At 46.9% G+C, this 25,158-nt stretch overlaps 1 protein-coding gene across 1 annotated transcript in view; it reads left to right on the top strand.

Annotated features, from left to right (window-relative positions):
* Positions 1–24,844, top strand: part of MYO9A (myosin IXA) — a 190,659-nt gene extending 165,815 nt beyond the window's left edge. Inside the window, 19 exon segments of the mRNA XM_030013971.2 lie at positions 949–1,030; positions 1,557–1,769; positions 6,756–6,868; positions 7,289–7,446; positions 8,032–8,255; positions 8,710–8,826; positions 9,511–9,699; positions 10,728–10,775; positions 11,470–11,581; positions 13,068–13,129; positions 15,378–15,570; positions 16,138–16,266; positions 16,624–16,729; positions 17,208–17,339; positions 18,446–18,569; positions 21,593–21,795; positions 22,003–22,145; positions 22,589–22,980; positions 22,982–24,844. Of these exon segments, the coding sequence (XP_029869831.1) occupies positions 949–1,030; positions 1,557–1,769; positions 6,756–6,868; positions 7,289–7,446; positions 8,032–8,255; positions 8,710–8,826; positions 9,511–9,699; positions 10,728–10,775; positions 11,470–11,581; positions 13,068–13,129; positions 15,378–15,570; positions 16,138–16,266; positions 16,624–16,729; positions 17,208–17,339; positions 18,446–18,569; positions 21,593–21,795; positions 22,003–22,145; positions 22,589–22,980; positions 22,982–23,068 (2,827 nt within the window). The 3' untranslated portion in view covers positions 23,069–24,844.
* The last annotated feature ends 314 nt before the right edge of the window (positions 24,845–25,158 follow it).

The raw sequence follows: 25,158 nt of genomic DNA, 5'->3' as shown, positions 1-25,158 counted from the left end.
AGGGTCTAGAGACCACAGCAAGATCTTGGGACAACATTTCCTCCCACTCTATTGTGTTCTTAAGCTACCATGCTTAATTTTGGAGAGCTTTTGGCCATTTAGCTCAAAAAGGACATAAGCCCCCCTCCAAATCCTGCTGCGCCCTTTCCAAGGCAAAAGCTACCGGTGAATGTTTGTTGTTGAGAACTCAAGGTACCTCCAAGTGTAGTAGTCTTGTGGTTTATGTGCTGTTGCGACGGGAGGAGATTCGCGTTTAATTTGTGCACGTTTTTTAACTAAGTCCAGACACATGTGATGGGGAAAAGGAGCAGTCAATAAAAAAAGCAGCCCTTTGCCCCCTGATAGAGCCAGTGGCATCCCTCGTGCATGGGCGGCATGGTGAGGGTTTTAGTCAGAAGTGATGGTAGAAAGAGTGAGCTGAGCAAAAAGCAACTTAAGTGGGTGTATTTTTTAATGCTGTGTTAGATGCAAAGCGAGGATGCTCTCCTCCTGAACGAGTTTGTATGAAAATCTGCAGGAGGTCCTGGAGAATTGGTTTGGAAGTGAGTATTTGAGAATGGTCTTCCCCCCCCCAGAATTTTTTTTCTGTTTCTTTTTCTGGTTCATTCACAGAACAAGCAACAGGAAAAAAAAAAATATTAAAAATTCCTGTATTTTACTTTTTATTCTGCAACAGAACAATCACATTTGAGAATCCAGAAGTGAAAAGGTACCATCCGTAACCACCATGATGGGTAGAATTGGCAGGCAGAACTTTTTATCTTCTTGTCCTTTGGTATTAACTCAAATCCTGAAGAATTCAAAGTGATGGCAAAACCCCGTGATCTCAAACTTGCAATTTGGTCTTGATTGCTTGGGCTGCACACTTGTACGCTCCTGCGAGCTGGGCTGGCATGGTGGGAAGGCTTTTAAGAGAAGATGAAACATCTCTGTTCTGTTGTGTTTCAGCAGAGAAGCAAATCATCAGTGCCTTTCCAAGGGTGAACTAGCTAGGAAGCCATTTAAGATGCCGGGGTCTGGCAGAGGAGAGGTAAGTTGTGGCTTGCTTATTTTCTCTTTTAATTGAACATGGGAGGGAAAAAAACCCTTATTCTGCCAGTTTTCCCTCAAAAGCTTCAAAGAAGTTAACATAAAGCACAAGGGCTGCCGGTCATAGGGAAGGGGGATATCATGATATGGCAACCTTCACTCCTTCTCTTAAAAATAAAAGGCCCCTGTAACATTAATTCATAGCAGCTCAGGATAAAAAGGATCTTGTGGTCCTGATGGCAAACACTGTCCAACGCAGTCTTGTCTTGGTTTGGTTTAACGTACTTTTGAGTAACATCTGTGATTCTCCATTTTCACCGTGCTGTCTTGGTTTTTGTTTTTCCTGGTCCTTTTTTTTTTTGCACTAGATATAATATTGTGTCCCCTCTGTGGGGTGCAATGTCACTCAGAGATGCCTTAAGGCTGTACTTGATCTACACTATGATGCCAAACATTGGTAGAATCTCCTTTTCATTTTAAAAACCTTTTTGTTTTGTTTTGTTTTGTTTTATCATTTGGTCAAGCAGGTTCCCAGACCGACCCATAAAAAGAAAGCCCGCATGGCGCGGACGCGCTCCGATTTCTTGACTAGAGGTACTTTTGCTGATGGGGAGGGGGATACGGAGGAAGATGATTACGATGGCAATTTTGAGTTCCTTCTCTCCTCTGACCAACCTCCTCATCCCGAGGCGGTGCCTGCAGCCCGGCTGGGGCAGGCCTGTTACAGTGACTCCGAAATGGTAATTTTTTCCAACATGGTGGGGGAAATGAGACAAGGGAGCGAGCGGAGCTGCGGGAGCCTTTCTTTGCTAACCTTAGCTGCACTGATCCCTCCACCGCTGCTTCTACCACTTCCAAGGATGCTGTAGATGGGTAAACTCAGCGAACACAGCAGAAACGGATGCGAAATGGGGAAACCATTTGTATTTCTTGGCCGTGGGGATGTTTTCTGGCTTGATTCAATATCAGCTATGGTTTCCATAGCTTTCCTGGAGCACTGCAACTTGTATTGCACAGCTACCTTTTTTTTTATTTTTTTTTTAACCTCAATAACAAAGTCCCCCTAGAATCCTTTTGCTCTAAAAATGATTTACATCCATAGAAAAGATCAAAGCAAATATTGTCCAAAAAGCAACAGACAACAAAGAAAACAATATAAATCTTGCACCTCCTATAACTTTTGATTTTGTACCCTTAGCCACAGTATCCAATGATTATTCAGTCCTCAATTATCGGAGCAATGCTGGCAGACAGCGTCTTAGAGGAAGGAAAAACATGTAAATTGGGCAATAAAAATACAGTGAGAGTGAAATAGTGGGTTTAAAAAAAAAAATAACAAAACAACAATACAGCCTTAGTGGCTTTTTCAAGCACAGTAACTGGTGTCCCTTGGCAGGTCTGTGGGCTGCAGCACCATCCTGCCTGAGCCTGTGCTGCAGAGCATTTGCATCTCAGGCTTAATCTCCTGCCTGGATAAGCTGCTTTTGGAAAATCACAAACCGAGAGGTTTCAGGAGTGGAAGAGGCCAATGGCTTCCAACCTACTCTTTTTTTTTTTTTTTTTCCTGAGATGGGAGAGATGTTACCATAGAAGTGTGGATAAACACGAGGAATCCTCTCCTGCCGTAAGAGCTCAGGTGGAGTGTTGACTAGAGCTGCCTTGCACCTCTGCTCCAGCTGTGGTGCTGGATGTGGAGCTGAGTATAAAACCGAAGAAAAGCATGAAAACCAAAGTCAGCGATTTATATTGTGCTGCAGCATTGCCATGGATCCGGCAAACATCTCGTGCAATCCTAAAATCTGCTTTTCCAAGAAAGGCAGATGGCCAAGGAGGGCTTTTCGTGACTTTTCTGTTAGCAGCTTTTATTATAAAGGATGAATTTTTCCCAGGATAATTATCTTGCTGGAAGAGGGCAGAGACTTACAAATTCCGTGAATTTTTAAGGTTGCTCTTGATAAATTTCCAGGGGTTTTGAGCCAGGACTACTCCAAACCTGATTGAAAGACGCAGCTGTATGAACTGAGATCACTTGGCTGCATCTTCACGCATCTCCCTGCTTGTAGATCAGAAAAGGGAGAATTTTATGTAGTAAAATGTAGTATTTTACATAGCCTGGCGAAAGCCCCGGGTGAGGGGCTGCGCTGTACCTGGAGTGCCGTGCTGTGTTCCTGGAGGCTACCCTCTTACAAAGCGCTAGGGGTTTTTTAGCCATAGAAATCTTTCCCGCTGGGATGCGAAAGGTGCTGGGCTCGTGCTTGGCAAGCTCCATCCTTGGGAGGGACCTGGTTCATTCCACTCTTTGGAAATGCTCTTTGGGACTCTGCTCACCTGGTTTAACAGCTCTCAACGCATGCAAGTAGTAGTAGGTGCCAACTGTCTCTCGTCTACCCCATATCCCTCTTCTCTGCTCTCCATCACTAGCTCTAACTGGTGGTCAGCACATTCACCCCTTGTGCGGTTGAGTTCTGCTTTCTAGCAAACACTACCCATGAAGTCGTGTGCTCAGCGATACCCTATGTCTGTATGTCCTGACAACATGTACAGTGTTTCCATCTGTATTCTATATTGCAGGTTTGGGACCAGCCCTTTGCCTTGTGGCTTTGCTGGGTCAGGATTGCCACAAGTAGCAAAATTTAGGGACTGCTTATTCATATTTATTAGCAGAGCCCGGTTGGGTGTTGTAGATGATGGAGCAGCCTATGATAGAGCAATACTGGTGCATGTTGGTTTGGGTACAAATTCAAGTAGGTTGATGTCTATTTAGATACATTCGTTGTGTCTTGTGATGTTCACATGAAGACTAGTCAGGCAGCCACCATGTGCGGGCTGGTTTCCATGCTAGTGAATAGCTTATTCATACAGCTCCTGCCCCCAGCTCTGACTTTCCAAAAAAGCCTCTTTTAACGTGCTGCTCATCAGCCAAGAGCTGCTGGATGGATGAAAGAGAGATCACATGCGACTTTGTGAAGTTGAGCATGTGATGGCTCACCAGCTGCACTGGCGTGAACCTGCCTGTTTTGCCCATTGACCCTCTTGACCATCAAGTCAATGATTGTGTATCACCAGCTGGTAAGTAGAGGTCCACCAGAAACTGATGCTCCTGACCTAAGTCTGGGGTACCCCAGAGCAGCAAAGACCAAGAGCATCTTCAGCCAGAGCTGAAACCCAAGGTGCACCAGTATATCAGGCGGCTGCTGAAGGTACAGTTGATTCCAAGGTGCCTTTAAGGCTAAAGGGCTTCTTAACAAGACCAAGCCTTCAAAGGTTGCTTGAGTTTTTTGGCTAGCGAATAGCCAAGGATTAACCTACCTTGCGGTGAGACAAGTCCAAGTGGGAGGAACAGCTCCTGGCTATATGTGTGGTCAGCACATATTAATACCCCTTCTGTTTTGCACCTAAGCCTGGAGAGCTTTCCTGCAGCAAATAAATGGAAAGCCTCGGTTACAGAAACCACACCAGAAATACCTTCTGAATACATCCTCCTTCAGCAGAGGCTCTTAGAGAGGGGAACCTGGGTAACGGATCAGTCATTTTGCTCCAACCTCCATACCAAAGCCATGAATTGACAAACATCAGTCCAAGTGTCTGTCACCAGCTGATCCCAAGCACACCTGAAGAGCCAGCAAAGAAAGAAGATCTCTTGTCCTAAGCCATTCAGAGGGAGCATTGCACTTCAGGAAGCACTTCAATGCAGCACATAGCACTGCTGCCTGCTGGGATCAGTCTCTTGGCCATAGTTATCTCTTGCTAGCACGGGTGGGTGAAATACAGGTTGCTCTTTCACAGGAAAAATATTTGGTCCCCTCTTCATCCAGGGGACAACTCCAGACCCCCAGCTATTGCCATTTGCCTGCATATGATGCTTTGTGGTGTTCCCTGGCCGGGGATTTTCTGGTGCAGAGGCTCGTCTTGACATCTGAGAAGGTTTCCCATCCAGACCAGGACCTTCCCCTTCAGAGCTTCTTGGAGGAGTCCCTCAAACAGAAGGATCTTGCACCAAAAATGCCTTTTAGTCCTTACTTTCAAAAGCTGGAGAGGTTGCTGCGATAGCAGAGGAAACGCTGAACAGTAGTAGGTCAAGAATCAGGGCAGAGCAGAGAGAGGTGGTGATGGTAATGGTAGAAAATCCTTCTTCCAGTTTTGTCTAAAAAGTGCATTACAGATGTTTTTGACTCAGTCTTCTGCATGAGCCAGGGGTTTCACTTGCTTTGCTCTACTCCAAAATCTGTATCCTAGATCTGCTTGTGCAGTAGATATGATACATATTTAAAACAGAAAGTGTACGTGGTATCCTGTAGAGCAACCTCTGCATTGCTGTGGCGATCCCCTTAGCCTGCCTGCCACTGTCAGCACATACCAATGTGCTTTAAATGGCTTTGAGATAGAAAAAAAGGGAGTAAATGCCCCCACAAAATACATTTATTTTAAAAAAACAAAGCACTGAAAGTGATTAAAAGGTTAAAATTACTCAAGAATAAAACTATATCATGGGGGCAAACATTTTAATAGGTCATTTTTAAAAGCAAGAAGTAAGTTTGGGCTGGATGGAAATCACTTTTATGGGTTTTGAGGGTTTTTTTTTCCCCAGTATCCATTTGCAATTTATGTGCGATCATAACCTAAATTTAAGAGCGACAGGAACAAGAAACCCTTTGATGTTTTAGGCAGTTTCTTTCCCAGTGGCAATTTTGCCTTACGTGCTGCCATCTCCTGGCTGGTAGAGATGTTAGTCCAGGGGTGAAAAATAAAACATTGAAGAAGAGTAAATATGGTAAATGTGACTCTCCTGCAGCCCATGTTTTATATAATTTTATTTGAAATATTCTTAATAGAAGAAAAAGAAATGCTTAAAGATACAGTACGTTCAGGTGAGATATTTAGGTGATGGAAAAACTACAGGAGATATTTGACTGTCATGTCCCAAATCCTTTCATACAGGCTGATTCCCTGCTTTCCTCATGCCGAAAGTCTCTCCTCCAGGAGTCAGACTCCAAAATCACAGCTGCAATTGGAAATAAAGAATAAAAATTGCTTTCTTTTTTTTCTTTAAATACAGCAAGACTGTTTCTGGGCTATTTAATGGAATTCTGTTAGGCTGAATTATTGCAAATTCTTTTCACCCTTAAAAATGATCCCAGGGCATTTTAAAAGGTGGCAAAAGCGGAGATCCTTTGTCTTAAAGCTGCAAAATCTCTTAATTCTAAAGGGTTCATTTTGACATGTCCTTGGCGCAAAGACTTTAGTCTTCTTTTCTGTAAAGTCCTCAACAAGAGTTGGAGGAGGAAGCTCTGCGGGGCAGATCCCTGTGGTTGAAGGTTCCTTTGGTGCTAGGAACACCACAAATCACTTTGTCATGGCTAACATGGCTCTTCTGGGATGGAGAGCTGGGCTGCCCAGACCAAGATGGTGGAGCAGTTATGCAGGCTGAGTGATGAAGACCTGTGGCTTGGTGCACACTGATTTTCATCATCGGTTGCTCAAGGAGAAAGAAAGTTGGACCTTGATGTAGAGTTGGAGCAAAGGAAATGCCTTTCTTTTTTAGGAGTCGTTAAAATATTTTTCTAGTTCTAGCTACCTCGACAGGAGTGTAGGTTTTCACCTGTAGGCAGATAGAAATAAAGACGTAACAGATGCAATATCCAATTTTTGCTAGGGAAAAAAAAAAGTCAGCTGGCATCCCAAGAACTGTCTCATTTTTAAATGCTTCGTGCTTGGAATCATTACAGACAGTACAGCGATTCGCCTCTGGGGAAGGCCAAACGAAACTGCACAAAACCATGTCTCAGGGGGAAATCGGGAAGCTGGCAGCTGCGCAGAAGAGCCTAGCTCCAGACGGGAGGTAGGAAACATGGCTGGAGATGGGAGACAAGTCCATCCTGTGTCCTTCTTGCTCTCCATCACCTTGCTGAACCACCCCAGCTCCTTTGGAGCTCCACCAGCCAAAGCTGGCACACAAGTTACTTGCCCCACCTTTGCTACATGACTGTGGACACACCCAATTAGAAAAGGCATCCTGCTCACATCACGATAAAGTTTTGATGATGTGGGCTAGACATCCCATCCCAAACCACCCAATTGCTTGCATGAAACTTGAGTTTCTTGCCCTTCCTGAGAACGAGTACCCTGATTTCCCTGGTAGAAGTAGTGTGGATTTAACTCCTCCTCAAACACCATGAAGGTCCAGGAGATTCGCGGTAGTTTTGGGTAGAAGGCCATTTTTGTAGTTAAGGCGGTTCCTCTTTCCATGACTTATTTCCAGGCCTCAGCGAGCCAAGATGAGGTTCTGGGCAAAGGGGAAGCAGGGTGAGAAGAAGACCCAACGGGAGAAGCTTGCTACCCAGTCTGAGCTGCTGGAGCTGTACGCAGAGCAAGAAGCCCCTGGCAGGGAGGTGATATCTGGCTTGCAGCTTGGCGAAGGTAAGTGGTGAGGTGGCATGGTGCCGGTGTTGTAAGGAGCAGAGAAATTGTGTTCGCTCTCATGGCAGAAGGAAAAGCTAGTGTAAATCTGGCTTTGTGCTACAACCAAGCGTAGCCCAATATATAGGGGCTTGGGTAAAGATATAGAACCAAGGAAGGTTGGCTTATCTATAGGGTTAGAGTATCTGTAAATGGGAGTATCATGTGGTCTAGCTGAGGCTGCTGTGGGAAAACAGGTTGGGAAGCTGCACAAATCGAATGTCCATGCTCATTCACATCTCTTGAATTCATGGACAGCATCAACCCAAAACGGTGGCAAGTAGGTTAGAGGGTGGGATGCAGAATGGGTCTCAAGGAATTCCGTGTCGCTAATCCTCCTGGCAGCCATCTGGACATGGACAGGTGTTTCCCCTCTTGAAGGAGGAAAAGACCAAAGGAGAAATGACATTTAATCTTCCTATGAGTACCACATATTGCTTTTCTCCTCCACAAGTTTATTCTGATGCCCATCTCCCTGTTTTAGTGGCAGAATTATTTTTCATCTGCTCTTCAGTCTCTTTCCCCCATTTTAATTATCACCCACAGAGTTGGGTCCCCACCACCTGACCCCCCCACGGAGTCCCGAGCTGTCTGGTATCTACCGGCGGGAGTTTAAGGAGAACAAGGAGCCCTCTCCCAAAGTGAAACGCAAGCGCAGTGTCAAGATCAGCAACGTGGCTCTGGAGCCCGTGCAGTGGCAGAACGACTTGCTGCAGATCATAACCAGTGCTAGCGACTTGAAGAGCATGGATGAGTTTCTCCTGAAAAAGGTAACTCCTGTCCTCATTGCTCCAGCTAAATTATTCAGAGAGTTCGAAGAGCAGACAGAGGCAACAAAGCCAAAATTATCCCGGGGGCAGCAGTAGCAATACTAATAATTCATCTAAGGGTGCACAGCATGCCCTAGGGCAGGCTTGGGAGAAAAGATGGGCAAGCTGTGCATGCACCGTGTGGTCATTCTGCATGAACACAGCAGCTTCAGTTCTTCCATTGCTTTGAGCTGCCCCTGGCGGCATCAGAAATGGGTGACCTAGGAGGGCAGGAGTTGAAGGCTGCATGGAAATGCTCATGTTTCTAGTTTGCATGCAGGAGAAACTACCTTGTAATCATTATTAACATAGTCTGCCCATGGTGGAGCAGCTGCTTGTTAGTGCTGCTTCATCTCACATGGTGTTCTGCTGCAGCAAAAGTGGTATGGGTGCATAAACTGCTTTGGTTTACCAGATGAATGAACTGGATAACGAGGACAGCAAGAAGGACACCCTGGTGGATGTCGTGTTCAAGAAAGCGCTGAAGGAATTCCGACAAAACATCTTCAGCTTTTACTCCTCGGCGTTGGCAGTAAGTGACCGGATGATGGGTAAGACCTTCCACCTCCAGGAGAAACAAGATACTCCGGGTCTTTCTGGTGGTGGAGATGCTGCCAAGCTTTCCATTCCTAGCCTGCTCGTCCCAAAGGATGGATGCTCTTCCATTGTATTTAGTCTTGTGAGCTGTAAATTTGAACTCTTCCTCATTAGCCAGCTCTCAATATACATTGAGTGGAGATATCTGGTCTCCTTGTTACAGCTTGCTCCCAGTCAAATGGGAGATGACAGTAAGTCAATAAACTCCTATTTGCCACCCGAAGTGCCTGGAAACCTTTGTGTTATATTTGCGAGTGGTGAAGGCATCTGAGCAATGTGGAGCTCTGCTCTTCTGCTACTTCTCAGTCTGAGCAATGATTGCTATGGCTTATGATAACAGTGATCAAAAAAAGCTATTTTATTGCTCAGACTGTACGAAAAGTTCCCTCTAAGGCTTGAGCTGGCACTTAACATCCTCCTGCTTTGCGCACTGAGAAGCCACCCTGCCAAAGGTCGTGAAACAACTCTATTAGATGATCCTTTTTTCCTTCTTTTAATCATACTTGGACTTCCCCTGAGCGGTTGGAAGCCAGTCAGGCTGAAATAATTGTCTGGAGCAGAATAGGCAGTCTGGGGTGTATAAAAATCGCTTTTCTTTTTGCTTCTGTTTCCTTAAAAGATGGATGATGGGAAAAGCATCCGCTATAAGGACCTCTACGCCTTATTCGAGCAGATTCTGGAGAAGACCATGAGGCTTGAGCAGAGGGACTGGAGTGAGTCTCCAGTTAAAGTCTGGGTCAATACCTTCAAAGTCTTCCTGGATGAATATATGATAGAGTACAAACCCCTGGACTACACCGCCGTGAAGGTAGTTGGCGCTTTTCTTAAGCCCCTTGAAGGTTTGGGAACTCTTTCCGTGGGGTTGTGCTCTCTTGTAGACACATGGGAACTGTTTTTCCATGGGGTTGTGCTCTCTGTAGACACATGGGAACCTCCGTCACCTTCTCTTCTGCTTTAAGCTGAGGTGGACAACATAAGCTGGCACACAAGGCGTGATTCATTGGTTGTGTTTCACTGGGCTCAGCAAACCCCAGTTCACATCTGGGCTGAGCTGGGCCTTGGCCAATGCCAACATATAGATGTTGTCTCCAGGGCAAAGCTGCAACCATCTGTGGATGGTTGGAAAGGCAGCTCCTGGTGCTTCTTTTTTGGTTTGGGGTGGTTTTTTTAATCTTTGAAGGAAAGAGAAAAAGATACAAGCTTTCCTAGTCTCTTGACCTCTTCCCAAGTGACCACACACTTCACCATTGGTTGGGTTGCAGAAGAAGGGGACATGGGCAGTGGCTGTCCTCAGGATCTAGGTACAGTTTTTAGAGCAGTCAGAGCTTGCAGTGTGCCCTTCACAAACCCGATCTTCTCACTCTCTACTCTGTGTTGTCTGTGAGGACAACCATGGCATCTCAGGCTGGACTTGGGAGATGGTGTTTATTCTACAAATATCCCATCTTCTGGCTCTTCTGCTCCAAGTCCTCCCCAAGCTCCTGTCCAGGCAGGTTTTCTTTGGAGCAGGCTGAGCATAAGCTCCGGCTGCAGTGCTGTGCCACGTTCTCCTTGGGTGTCTTGCATGAGATGGGAGAGCTTTAGGTCACTGCTGCTGGACTTGGAGCTAGAGCAGCAGCTAGACTCAACTCCGAGATGAAGATGGGGACAGTTGTCCAGGGGATTTCTGAAAACAAAGTGATCTGTAGGAGAGTTTTCTAGAGTGACTATCCTGGGGCTGCAGGTCCACTGGAGGCGGGGGCTGGAAAGCAGTGGGCAACATTAGATTCAAGCCCTCTGCACACTTTAGCTGGAGTAATTGCCCATAAATATGGTTAAATATCTTTTTAATACCAGGTGCCAAAAACAGAACGAAAAAAGAGAAGAAAAAAGGAAGCGGATGTGGTGAGTTGAGCACTCTGTGCCTGCGCATTAAAAAATTAATGTACTTGTGGCCAGACTGATGAGCGATAAGAGACCTGCTCATGACAGGTCCTATGCTAAGATCTGAATATCACACTGTAATGAATGTGCAGCCGTGAAAGGACGTGCTAGAAAGATGGACAAGGTGGATTTGGTTTGCTTGATCAAGGATCGCTGTAGGTTGTTCTCTGAAAACATGTCCCACATGAGTCAAGGCAGTAAATGTAATGTCAAGAGTTATTATAGAAGAACTGAGAGCAAAACAGAAAGTGTTGTTCTGGGTTTCTGCATAAACTTATAGTGTGTGTTTTACATCTCTAATGTCAGAGATGTAGGAGATTACATCTCCTTTTTTCCTAAAGGGTATGATAGTACTAGGAAGGATGCAGGTGCAGAGCAAAAAGGGGCCATGGATGCGTAGAAGACCTTCTTAACATGGAGAAGCTGACCAGCCAACCTCAGTCAAACGCACTTTCTAACGTGCTTGCATGATTGATTGGTTCCTGTACAGGCTAGATGTCTGTTTGGGTTGCCTATGGGGTTATTGGGCTGAAAAGGAAACAAAAACAGCAAGTAACAACTAAAAGTTGGAGAGCTGACCATGTTCATGTCCTCATTTTGCAGCAGGCTAAGCACCCATCTCCTTTTTCTCACCACCCAACCTTTATCGTCGCAGGTGGAAGAGCACAACGGTCACATCTTTAAGGCAACCCAGTACAGCATCCCTACCTACTGTGAATATTGTTCTTCCTTGATCTGGATAATGGACAGGGCTTCTGTTTGTAAATGTAAGCACACGCTCTTTGGTCTTTTTTCTCATGTGTATGTATGACAGTGATGAGTTTGGGGATTTTGAAAGGTGTTTGCTGCTGTTTCCTGCAACCCTACTGTCCTAGTTTCAGCTGGGATAGAGTTAACTGTCTTCCTAGTAGCTGGTACGGTGCTATGTTTTTAGTTCAGTATGTGAAGAATGTTGATAACACTGATGTTTTCAGTTGTTGCTAAGTAGTGTTTAGACTAATGTCAAGGATTTTTCAGCTTCTCATGCCCAGCCAGCGAGAAAGCTGGAGGGGCACAAGAAGTTGGCACAGGACACAGCCAGGGCACCTGACCCAAACTGGCCAACGGGGTATTCCATACCGTGGGACGTCCCATCCAGTATAGGAACTGGGGAGTGGGGGCGGGGAATCGCCGCTGGGGGACTAGCTGGGTGCCGGTCGGCGGGTGGTGAGCAATTGCACTGCGCATCATTTGTACATTCCAATCCTTTCATTATTGTTGTTGTCATTTTATTAGTGTTATCATTATCATTAGTAGTTTCTTCTTTTCTGTTCTATTAAACTGTTCTTATCTCAACCCATGGGTTTTGCTTCTTTTTCCTGATTTTCTCCCCCATCCCACTGGGTGGGGGGGGAGTGAGTGAGCGGCTGCGTGGTGCTTAGTTGCTGGCTGGGGTTAAACCACGACACCTACTCTCAAATAATTTGGTTTTTTTAACATTAAAAGAGCTTTCTAGGCAGATCTTAAGGGTTTCTGAAGTCAACTAGTTAAGTCCATCCCAGCAGTCCTTGCTGTCCTTCCAGTCCTCGTGGTACAGTTAGTTTTGTGCGTGGGACCTTTGCATTACACATCTTATCTCGTAAGGTCATATGCTAATCCCATATGGTCAAACTGTATTTAAATGTCATGGTAAGAAGGACAGTGGAGTCGGATATGGCAAACATGCCCTACGGCTTCAGCCTGGAGCATGCCTGTGGGTCTCGTGACCATAGCAAATTCATTTGGCTTAGCATATTTGACCTCCAGGCACGTCAATTTTTGGGGAGATCGGGAAAATGGAAGAGGACCGATGGGAAAGGTTGATCCATCGCTTTGGTTTTTCCAACATTTCTGTGATTAAGTTGAAAGTATCAACCCTGGGGTATTTCAGGCTGATGTCCAGTGCAGGAAGAATACAAATTAGGTGCTATTTCCAACCTCTTTGAGAGTGTATCCATGTCTGATAGCGCAGAGTGACTCATGGATTATTTTCCCAGTTGATCTATGAGGTTTTTTTTAATGTTTCAGGGACTTAAATATGGGACCTTTAAAATTAAAGGCTTGATTTTTTTTTTGTTTGAGTGGCTCTAATACAGACTTGGCCCCTGGAAACTGCAAATTCAATGTGCTTCTGAGCTGCTTAGTCCTGAGAGGAGCTACTTATTTCATATTAATTCATATTTCTCCAGCGATCTGACTTTTTGGATTATTAAATACTCTTTTTCTTCATTGCAGTATGTAAATATGCTTGTCACAAGAAGTGCTGTCTTAAAACCACAACCAAGTGCTCCAAAAAGGTAAACGTCTCTCATTCCTTTTCTTTCATTAAATACTTTTCAGACAGTGATCCCAAGCTTGTATAAAAAAACATTAGGCACAGAACTTGGTATAATGCTGGCAATAACCATCCTTCAAGCAGGAGCTTGGACCAGAGGTCCCTGGAGGTCTCTCCAACCAGTGCTTTGGTGTTTGCATGTATTTTGGGAGTAATGCAGCAATGCATCACTATATATCTGCCCAGTCATGCAGCAGATATGGTAGTGATGTTCCCAGCCTTGTAACCACACTGAATAATAGAAAGCTGCCTCGTTTTATAGCTTTTAAGGACTTGGAAATGTGGGGTTATTCTTGGAAATATGGGTTATTCTTAACCCCGCTGGTCCCTGCTCAGGCTTATGGTGCGGCCCCCAAACAGCAGCAGCACTACAGCTGAGCGAGGAAGGGTGGGTGGAGGATGCTCAAGCACTCACCGTCCTCCTTAAAGGGGAATTAAATGTTGTTTGCCGGGTTTAAGGGTATGAAGGACAGTGAATTAATGCAGCAGGTCACCCCAGCTAACAATGAATCATCAAGATTTTGTGGGTTTTCTTTTAAATCGTTTATTTTGTGCCCAAAAGAAGGATAATACAGCCAGGATAGTAATGTGTGCAAAGCTTTAGCAGCTCCCTGGGAGGCTTCTTGAGGAAGAACAGCCTCTGTAAAGCTGCATGATTACATTTTTCCCAAGAAATAATCTGAATATATACATTGAAGATATATATATTTGAATATATTTGTATTTTGAATATATATAGTATTTTTGCTGCACTCTTTCCCTTTCTGGCAGCATTTCTGCAAAAGCTGGGAATGCCTCATATGAGTTTCTGCTCTAAAATCTGGGAAGTTTAATGACATCTCTGATTATTTTTTTCAGAGAAGTTGAGAGATGCTTGGAGCCTTCTCGTTTCTTGGGGTTTCTCTGCACAAGGACGTTTTTGTGCTGTACTCAAGCAAGCGAGTTCACCATGTCTCCACGGTAGCTTTCCACTTGGGCAGTTGGAGGTCCTTCTCTAGGAAGGCTCTGGCTTGTCTGTGCTTGGTGGATTAACATTTTTAGGGTTGTTTTCAGTGACAGGGAGCCACAAACCATGTATTATGCTTTGAGAAAGAAGTCTTTATTTTCTGGCAATGGCTGATTTTGTAACGGTTAGCCTTGTCCCAGTCTGGATCTGTTTCTCCAGATCTATGGTGAACTTGAGCAAACGCCAAGCTCTTCTGTCTTGATGGCCATAGAATTGCTTTCATCCATGCTTGGTCCTCATCTCAGAGCTACTTGATTTGAGTAATGTAGCACATGGGGTTTGTGGCATTGCATTTGCTGATGGTTTTAGCAGCCAAGCAGGCTGGTTGAACAGCAGGTGATGAATTTCAACTGGTAGCTGAGACCAGATGTTCCTGGGGTGTTTTTTTTCGCTGGAGCATGGAACAGCATGGGAATCTTCCCCACATCATCTCATAAGGTTGACAAGATCAATGAAAGGATGACACTGAATGGGAAAAACAAAGATGCAGGAGTGGTTATAAGGGAAGCTGGGACCTGGGTCATGGTCACCACCGTCTTGCTGATGGCTGGGTTGCAGCGTGTACAATCTCACATTCCCTTTGCTGGGGCTGGGCATTTGTGTCAGAATTTTATTAGGTCTTTTGACTTTTCCATCCAGAATCTCCCATGCAGGAGGACTTTGTTCACAATTGAATTTGCCAGATATCAGATCTCCAGTGAGCTTTTGCAGCTGCCAAAAGGGTCTTTCCTGGCAGATGTAGATGGGGTTTTTTCATGCGCTTATTTTGGCATCATGTTTGTTCACAGACATTTTGTAATTGCAAGTGCTACGAGTTGATCTAAGTACCTGAGACTTGGATTTACCTGTTCAGCTTCGTGCATCCTCTTTGGGGAGTGAAATCATCCAGGGAGATGGTGCCAGAGGGGCAGGATGTGGCGGACCACCATGCCCAGCTGTGTTGGCTCTGCCAGGCTGAGAATCTAACCACAGCAGGGTTGTTAAAGAAAGAAAATCCAAACTTTTATGACTTCAGGTGCATCTCCAGAGACCGATTTAGCATTACAAGATGTACGTTGCTGGCTGTCCTGTCCTCCTTCATTAGACTGACTTGCACGTCACCTGGATCAGCTGAAGAAGCCTGAATAGCAGTCAGATCCAAGCACTGCACCAGCATTGCTTCCTAAAAGGATTTTAAAACCCTTTTTTTCCTTTTCCTCTTCAGTATGACCCTGAGCTCTCATCTCGGCAGTTTGGCGTGGAGCTCTCCCGGTTGACCAGCGAGGAGCGAGCAGTGCCGGTGCTGGTGGAGAAGCTCATCAACTACATCGAAATGCACGGGCTGTACACAGAGGGCATTTACAGAAAATCAGGGTCCACCAACAAGATCAAGGAGCTGCGGCAAGGACTCGATACAGGTAAAAGGATGGGAAAAAAAAAAAAAAAAAACACACGGGGAGAAAAATCTGCAACAGCAAGGTTGGATGTCAGGAAGGTGGGATGCTTCATCAGGGCAAAACAAGGGAGTGGTCCTGCCTTCCCCGACTGCGGGCTGTGCAAGTGATGCTTTCACATCTCCAACCAAACCTCAAGTCACCAACTCATGCTTTTTGTTTGCAATACATGAAAAAAGTCATTCTAGTTGAGGGAAAACTCTGCCTTACTTACACCATAGCAATCGATGCCAGCAAGAAAAGAAATCCTGGTCCCACCTAAGATTACATGCCCTGGAAAATGCATTTCTCTCTAATTTTAACACATGGAGCTGAAATCATGTGCTGGATTTCTTGCCGTTAAACGCAATGTGGGTTCAGGGTGGCACATGAACACTTTCTATTGTAGAGGAGTAGCTTATCATAGAATGGTTTGGGTTGGAAGAGACCTTTAAAGGTCATCTAGTCCAACCCCCTGGCTTCACTAACAGCTTCATATTGACTATTGCCTCTTGGATTTTTTCTTTTTCCTCAATCTGCTGCCAAACCCAGACATTGATAATGTGAATTTAGACGACTACAACATCCACGTCATCGCCAGTGTGTTCAAGCAGTGGCTCCGAGATCTGCCCAACCCTCTCATGACCTTTGAGCTCTACGAGGAGTTTCTACGGGCAATGGGTAAGGAACCTCCTTCACTATCCCATTCCCTTGGCAGAGGGAAACAGCGGCTGCTTTTAGTGCCGAACTTTTTATTTACTCTTTGGGCCCAAACCAGCTGGTTTTGCCAAATGATATTTACCTGGTTTCAAAGTCTGATTTTTTGGCTATAAGGGCTTTTTTACACAAAGCCACAGGCAGTTTGGTCTTGCCTTTGGTGGCACGCGTTTGCATCGTGGTTCAGCAGATTTCAGCCCAAACCATTAGCCAGAAGATCCATCTTTTAAGTAGTAGAAGTAAGTAAGCGTTAAGATGGTATCATTTTATATAGGAGGAAGAAGTAGAAGCCACCTCTAAATGATGGTGCTTTCTCCGCAGGCCTCCAGGAGAGGAAGGAGACAGTGCGGGGAGTGTATTCGGTCATTGACCAGCTCTCCCGCACCCACCTCAGCACCTTGGAGCGTCTTATCTTCCACCTGGTGAGGTACGTTGGGCCAGGGCTTCAGCTTCAGGCAACGGGCAAGGGGAGGATGCTCAGGCATCCTTCATACCGAAATAGCTGAGACTGAAGGCAGGTGGGCAAGGGAAAGGGAAGAGCTTTCGGGTCCATCATGTCTCCTAGGAGGTGGCCCCAGAGCTGTTTTCTCCAAATGATGCTTGTATTGATGAGCAACCTCCGCAGTGCTCTGGTCACTCGTGGTGCCTGCGGGTCCATGGTGCCTCTCACCACTGCAGGGACAGGTTTTTTGGGTGGAAAATGCTCGTAGTTTGCCTGCCTTGGGAACACCTGAGATGCCTTCAGGTTTGGCTTTCTCCATCGAGCAGAGCAAAGACGAGGGCAGAACAGCGTGCTTGCTAGCAGAGTGAGATTGCACCGTAGAAATGTCGTCTCTTCTATTCATCCATGGCCATGTGGAGGTGCCTTCACCTCTGACTTCTCTCTTAATCCCTATTTTTTTTAGGATTGCCCTCCAAGAAGAGACCAATCGCATGTCAGCTAATGCCTTGGCCATCGTCTTTGCTCCCTGTATCCTCCGCTGCCCCGATACAACGGACCCACTGCAGAGTGTTCAGGACATCAGTAAAACAACCACGTAAGAACGTGGTGCTGGATGATCCAGCTCCGTAACCATTACCATGTCACCACTTGCATCTTGATAACCCTTAGTACAGTCAAATGGCTCAAGAATAGAGAGCTTTAGGATGGAAATTATAAACATATATTGAATGCATCTTCATGAAGATGTTTCACATTCTCTCAGTCCCCAAGAGGTTGCTGAATGGGGATTTTTAAGTGATGAAGGATCCACAAGAGCAAATCAACTTTCACTCCTGCCCGACACATCTCAGCAGGAAAAGGTGGAGCTTTTGCTGACATGGTTTTATAGTTAATCCCATTTAAGGCAAGCAGATCTTTATTCTTAATTAATTTTGTCTTTTTTATTTGAGGAGGTGAGCTTGTTTGGTCTGCAGCAATATTAATATTGCATACTTAGTTTTCTTTAAGTTATTTGACACATTTGCAAAGGTTTTACAGAGAAAAAGTAAAGCGCTTGCCCAAATTCACTCTGGTTCATATTAAATACATTTAAAAATAAATAATGGAGATGATAATAATTGGAAACCATCCAGTGAAGGGCTGGGCTTCTGAAAGAGGGGTCTTACCTCCAGTAAATATTAAAATTGCTGAAGACCAGAACGTGCTTGGAGATGCAGCTGGTAGGAGCACTTGTCCTTCAACAGGATTTCTTTGTAGCTTCTCACTTGGACTTTAGGTATAGCACATCCTCTAATTTTATTATGTGGAAAGGATTTTTTTTTTTCCCCAAACACACTCCTGACAGCATTAAACAGTCAGCTCAGCTAAAGAAGCTTGCTGCAGCATTACTGTGTGCAAGAAAGTTGGAAGCAACCTGCCTTCCCCAGGTTTATATTTCCTTGATCCCTCTTCTAAGGGGTGGAAATTTCTCTGGTGGGATCCTTGGAGGTCTTTAATTTCTCTAGTCCGAGTTCCTCAATCCATCCATAGCCCGTTATCACTCTTTTTAGGGGAATTTCCACAACCCTTTGGTTTCCAGCTGGAGCTTTCTCCCTCCGTGCCTTTCCATCAGGGCAGATCTTCAGGCAAGACAGAAACAGCTTAGATCAAAACGTTTCCTCCTCCCATTTTGTCTTCTTTTGGGTTTTTTTCCCCCCTTAGTTGCGTAGAATTAATCGTCATCGAGCAGATGAACAAATACAAGGCTCGTCTCAAGGACATCAACAGCCTGGAGTTTGCAGAGAACAAAGCGAAGAGCCGCCTCTCCTTGATCCGCAGATCTATGGTGAGATGCCAAAGACATCTCTGTCCCCTCCTGCCCTCTACCTTGCCCCTGAAGCAACCCTACTTTATCTTCTGCTTATCCCAGCCTCCCAAACCCCTCGCAACCTCCCACACCGTCTCCCCCGGGACAGGGACCTTCAGCCCCGTGGTGGCTCCTCACCTTTGCAGGGAGTCATGCCAAAGCACAAGGAGGTGGGAACGGTCCGTGGAAACGTGGTCACTGCAGCTCAGATGGTCCTGATCAATGTTTCCACTTTCTTCTGAACTTGTTTGGTCCTGGGTTGAGTCAAGCCTTTCATTGACCGGCTCGACATCGCCCCATGCGAGACCTGGACCATCCTTTTTTGGGCTCAATCGCATTATTTGAACCCAAAATGAGCTCTGCAAAGGCTCTTCCTCCTCCCACACTGCCTTTTTGGGAGCCTCAAACCCATCTCATTGAGCTTCCATGCTTCCGGGGGGGCCGGCGGGCTGCAGATGCACGCTGTGCTTGGCTTGTTGGGCTGCAGGAGAGGGACGAACACGGCGCAGCGCGGTCGTCCCAGGCTTGGGCTAAGGAGCCAAGTGGCCCCTCTGCTTGGACCTGCCCGCTGTAGTCCTCAGGAACACGTTGCTCCTGCTTTTTTGGGGATGAAATCCAAGCAGGGGCTGCCCCAGGTTGTGGGGCTGGTGCTGGAGAGCTGCCCCGTTCATCCCAGTTCAAAAAAAAAAACCCATAAAAATGAACAAAAACGGGTTTTTTGGAGGGGCGACGGCATGTGCACTCTAACCTTCTGCTTTCCTTTTCATCTCCTCTCTAATCCAGAAACCCGTACTAATTGCAGTTAGATTTATGAGCATAACCCGCAGTTCAATCCCGGTATGTATTAACTGCAGCGCGCTCTGCGCCAGCCGCCGCGTCCCTCCGTTGTGTGTCACCGCCGCTCATTCCAGCCTCGTCCCACTGGCCATTGTCCGTGACGTCGCCCGTCCGGTCCCCGAGCGGGTGTCACTCCTCAGGGCCACCGTTTCTCCCGCAGGTCCCCCGAGCGGCAGGAGTTTGGGACAGCCGGCACTCGGCTATCCCTGCACGCAGCTCCTCGAAAAACCGCTTTCCGCCCTTTTTCCCTTTCCTACTTCTTTTTTTTCTGTTTTATTTTCTTTTTCCATGCTGTGCTTCCCTCTGCTTTGCTTTGCTTTGCTTGACTCATTCCTTCCCTTCCCACACCAATTTCTGCTCGCTCAGGGTGAATTTCAGCATCACGTTGCTTTCGCAGTGCTGCTGTATCTCAAGATGGTTGATAAAACCCCCAGCTCGGATGCCTCGGAGGCCATGAGGCATCCAAAGGTCTCCTCCACCTTCTTGGAGGAGGAGCACCACCACCACCTTGAACTGAAGGTCAGGACACCCAGGTTTGAATTGGGAGGGGTCTAGCAACCCCTGTATTCCCCAATTCCATCCCAGCTTGAGTTTAAGTTCTCAGTGAAACCGTGACGGGCAAGAAAAGCGTCTGCAGGTGTTTGGGGATGCTCGTGGGGCTGTTTCCCTTCCTACCAGGTTCAGCCCATGATGCTTCTCCCCATCCTTCAGCATCCACAGGGGTCAGGAGATGGAGAAGAGCAAAATTCGAGCTCTGCTCCCCTGATGCTGTTTCGCAAGCATGCCATTTTGCAGGGGCCTACGTCCACGAGCCAGTGGGATCTTTGGGATCTCAGGGGTTTTGACTAATAGGATTCAGGTAGCTGCGCTTCAGCTCAGGAGCCCACATGAGAAGGTGTCATCAGAGGAACGCTGGGGTGCAGGAGTGGTTTTGCTGCTGAAGAAAGGTCTCTGAGATGTGATGTTAAAAGATGAAAGGGGTAAAATGAAGCAAATCTCACTTTTAAAGGAAAAAAGGGAGGCTCCTTTACCCTGCAAACCCACTCTGGGTGCATGGGTTATCAGGAAGACCCGGGGATGCCCCAGCTGCAGGGTTTAAATAGTCTTACAGGGCAAAAAGCTACATTGCAACAAGCTCTTCAACCACAAGGAGAGGCAGGTTCATCCTGGGTGATGGTTGTCAGGAGGGCAGCAAGTGATGGGCACAACTCAGGCTTGTCAACATCTCCTAAGTCCTGGTCAGTTCAGGATCTTGAATTTAGAAGATAAGGTGTGTCTGGTTATGATAACGGTTAAGAAAAAAGCTTTTTAATGTCCGTGGTGTCCCTCATCCCGCCAAGTCCATCTTTTTCTTCTATTCCACGAGGCAGATCTGTAGACCTGGTCCTCAAAAGATTAAAAGAGCTGCACATATAATATTCCTCCATACATACTACCCCCTGTTTGAGTCCTTTTTCATTGTCAGTTTTAATATTAAAAAAAATAGATGGCTCTTCAGAGCTGCATTAAATCTCCCTGTTTAACCGTGAGCACAAAAACGAACATTTATTGTCTTATAATGGACCGTTGGAGGTGATCTTGGTTTCTGGATCTTGTGTACACGAGATCAGAGCACGGACAACGTGATTAGATGTGAGTTACCGTTTGCCAAAGGAGTCAGCGGAGACTCTTGCAATGCTCAGGAAATACCGAGGGTGGGCGAGGAAAGGATGCGAGACACGATCTAACGATAAAGCAGGAGCTGGCTGCCCTGAAATCAAAGCCCTGGTGAAGCTCCCACCCAAAGCAACACGACCATCTGACAGGTCAAGCTTCCCATCCCATGGGTTGTGGCCTTTGCAGAAACCCATCCTGCCACCAGCTGGGCTTGCTTGGAAGTCCAAGTTGCACTTGGTCCATCAGCTGGTCCATCAGCTGGTAGCTGGTCCATCAGCACCATCCTCACCACCTCCATCCTCACCCCTTCCAACGTGTTGAGTCCTTCTGGTACCTCTCCCAGCCTGGGATGAGATTTTGGAGGGTCCTGGGTGCGACTGCCGGTGGCACACTGAGGACCGATGGCTGGGGCCGTCTTCTTCGCTCCTTGGGAGAGCAGTGTGGTTGGCACCTGAGATGTTTGCAAAATCACCTTGGCTGGTGGTGGTGACACCGTTGTCTCTCTTCAGGGCAAAGGACGTGTGCGACGCGGTGCCTACCCCAGCCCAACGTCTCCTGTTGCCGTGCGCTTGCCCTCTGTGACGGACGTCCCCGAGGAGACCATGAGCAGCGAGGAAGCCATGGAGATGGAGGTGACAGAGCAGCAGCAAGTGGCCATGCAGCAGGAGGAGAAGGTGCTGACCGAGCAGATCGAGAGCCTGCAGAAGGAAAAGTGAGTCTGGCCGAGGGTTCAAGCCGCGTCCCCTAACTATAAGGTTACCTATGGACGTTGCTTGATGTCATATGGTTGACACGCTGGTCACAGGGTGACCTGGAGGACTTCATCCCTCCATGATCTCTTGGTGTACGTGTATCCCTTTCTTCTCCTCCCCACCTTTTTGGTCCCATTGGGTCAATGGGACTGGGTTGGTTTCGGCAGGGAGGAGCTGACGTTTGAGATGCTGACACTGGAGCCCCGTGCCTCCGACGACGAAACCCTCGAGTCCGAAGCCTCCATCGGCACCGCCGACAGCTCCGAAAATTTGAACTTTGACTCCGAAGGAGCCATCTCCGATCGCTCGGGTAAATCCAGGTGTTCTTGGGTTTATCGCAGGATGGTTTGGGGTGGAAAGGACCTTCAAAAATCATCTGGTCCAACCCCCTGCAACGAGCAGGACCATCTTCAACTGGATGAGGTTGATCAGGTTTTTCTATAGCTTGGAGGCGGGGAGATTATTTGGTTTTACCTGCCCACAGGAAATTTAAAGCCAGCAATTTAAATGGGTGTAAAGAAGGGGGTTAAGGGTTAAAATACGCGGACCTGGGAGGTGGGTGGTGTAGCACCCAGGGTTTGGGGGGGAGGCGAGCATTCCTCCAGCGCTGCCGCGTCATCCTGGGTGACGCTACCTCCAGCAAGATGCTGGGAACGTTCTCCTGGCTTCACGGCACGTGTCGCCGGGGAGCGGCACCGGGATGCTGGGTGGTTTTGGGGTGTTAATCATCCCGTGGTCCTTCCCCCCCCCCAGAGAGAAGCGTAGCACTTACTTCCCTGCGCCCCACCAAGGCGGAGGGGCCAAGCCGGCTGCGAAGGCACCCCAGGACACGGCCGGACCCGGCGGACCCAGCCGATGCCTCCGTCTCCTCCTCCTCCTCCCAATCGTCCACCTCCTGCTTGCCCCACCTGCCCCGGAAGCGCTTCCAGATGTACTCCAAATCGCCTTTCTACCGAGCGGGGGGGTCCGGCGAGCCCCCCGAAAGCCGGGCAAGCCCCGAGGCCTTCGTGGGACCTCTCCGTTATCCCGAGGACCGGCCTCAGTTCACCACCCGCGGGACGTTCAACCCGGAGAAAGGTAAACAGAAACTGAAGAGTGTCAAAACTTCCCCCCCGAAAACCAAAGAGCCCCCGGATGGGGGGACGGGGGGGGGGACGCAAGAGAAACCCCGAGGCCGACTGTGCCACTGCCCAACCCCTCGTCCTCCTGGGGAGCAACGAGTTCATGGTCTGAGATGCTCCACCCTGGGGACGCGTCGCGCGCCAGAGCATCCTCCCCGTCGGCAGCGCCGGCAGTGCTCCCGACAGCTTCCTCGTTAACACCAGGAGGGTGAATTCTTAATTAAAAAGGCCGGTGGGGGATGGTTTTAACGGTGGCCTTAATGGTTTGGGAGGGGTCGAGACCTTCAGAGGAGGGGGGTTAGACCGGGGACGGAGGGGCACTGGCCGACTCCTGCGCCCTTTCCCTCGGAGCATCCCACGTCTCAGAGCATCGCCCCGCCAAATCCTCGTGCCGAATCGCCGTCACCCGTCAGTGGGAGAAAACCAAGCCTAAAAATCCCGCAGGAGCATCCCAAGCCGGCGCCGGCTCCACTCCAGCCAGCCAAGCCCTCTGCGCTTTAACCACCTCATCCACGCCAACGCCAAGCGCATGGAAAAGCGTTAAAATCTGCCAAAAATCACCTTTTTTTTTTATTTTTTAACGTGACCTAACCACCTTTCCTCTTTTTTTTTGGAGACCATCAGTATTAAAAAATAATAATAATAATAATCAAGGACTACTTGAAGCTATATTTGTTTATATGCCGGTTACTGGAGTCTGTTGTAAATATATATATTTTTATTATTTTTTTTTAAATATTTTTCCCCAGACAGAACTTTTTTTTTTTTTTTTTTAATTATTATTATTTTTTGGCCGGGGAGGAGGGAAGCGATGGGCTGAGCTGTCCTGCCGGTGTCACTGCCAGTGTCACCATCCATCACTTGCCGCTACCACCTTGCTTTATACATTGAGTTTTATCTTGAACAAGAAATCCCTGGAGGTGTAATTAGCACGATTTAAAAGCGGTGCCCACGATAGGACTAATTAGCAACGCTAGCTAAATGACTCAGCTTTTAATCCCTCCCGTATCATCATCATTCTCACCCTTGGTGGCGCCCAGAGAAGCTCCGGGTACTGGAAAACCTCTGGAAAGGCAAAATTAGGAGGCCCGGGGTACTAATTAGATTAATAAAGGCTGGATCCGTCCTTTCAGATGGGCTGGGTGTCGCAGGTTGAGGCTTGTCCTTTCCCGAAACGCCACCAAAAAGGGAGAAAAATACTGAAAATTTGAGTTTTCCTGAGTATTTTGTGTTTTGCCGGGCATCCCCACGTCCCTGGGTTTAGCCGAGCCGCCCTTCGGTCCCCTCTCCCCCTGCCCAAAGGGCCATTTCTTTCAAGAAATGGTTTATTTATTGGGTTTTCTTTTTTTTTTTTTTTTTTTTTTTTTTTTCAACGGGGGAAAACGATAGATGCCGCAAGGAGAGCGGGGGCGCGGGAACAGCATCCGCCTTGGCGCTGCATCCCGGGAGCAGAGCGAGACCAAGTCAATCATCCCCCATCCATCGGGGAAAATGGGATTTTACCATCCCCAGACGGGAAAATAGGGATTTTGGGACCAACCCGGGATGCGCTGGGAAGGCGGGTGGTGGCCACGAAAGCGAAAGCTCCTGGGGAGCCACCCCAAGCGCCCCCCTCCCCGGAGCTGGAAATAGCAGGAGCATCCCCAGCGCTCTGCGCCAAAATCAGCCATTTTAGAGCCTCTTTAGCTAAAATCCCAGGAATTCCCCTCAAAGCTGGCAGGCTCCGGGCGAGGAGGTCCCCGAGGGTGGGGGGAAGGCGCTCCATCCTCATCCTTGGTTTTCTCGCCCCGGTGGCACGAGAGCAGCAGGGACGGCGGATCTGGCTTAGGCAGCGCCTCCAAATATATATATATGTATATTTCTTTTGAGATATATATATATTTCCCTTATATATATACATTTTATATATATAAAGGAAGTATATTTAAAAGAATATATATTCTATATATAAAGAAAAAATATATATAAAAGAATATATATTCTCTGTATAAATAAAAATATATATAAAAGAATATATGTAAAGAATAAGTGTTTCTTTATTTTATATTTCTTTTATATATAATACATGTTTATATATATAAAGAAATATATATGGGATATATATACTATATATAAATGATATATATTTCTTTATATATTTTTATATATTTATATATAAATATATATAAAAGAAATATACTATATATAAAGAATATATATTTC

The sequence above is a fragment of the Aquila chrysaetos genome, chromosome 5 (genome assembly GCF_900496995.4).
Source record: "Aquila chrysaetos chrysaetos chromosome 5, bAquChr1.4, whole genome shotgun sequence".
Lineage (NCBI taxonomy): Eukaryota > Metazoa > Chordata > Aves > Accipitriformes > Accipitridae > Aquila > Aquila chrysaetos.
The sequence above is the reverse complement of the archived record's forward strand: the minus strand, read 5'-3'. Positions and strand labels throughout refer to the sequence as shown.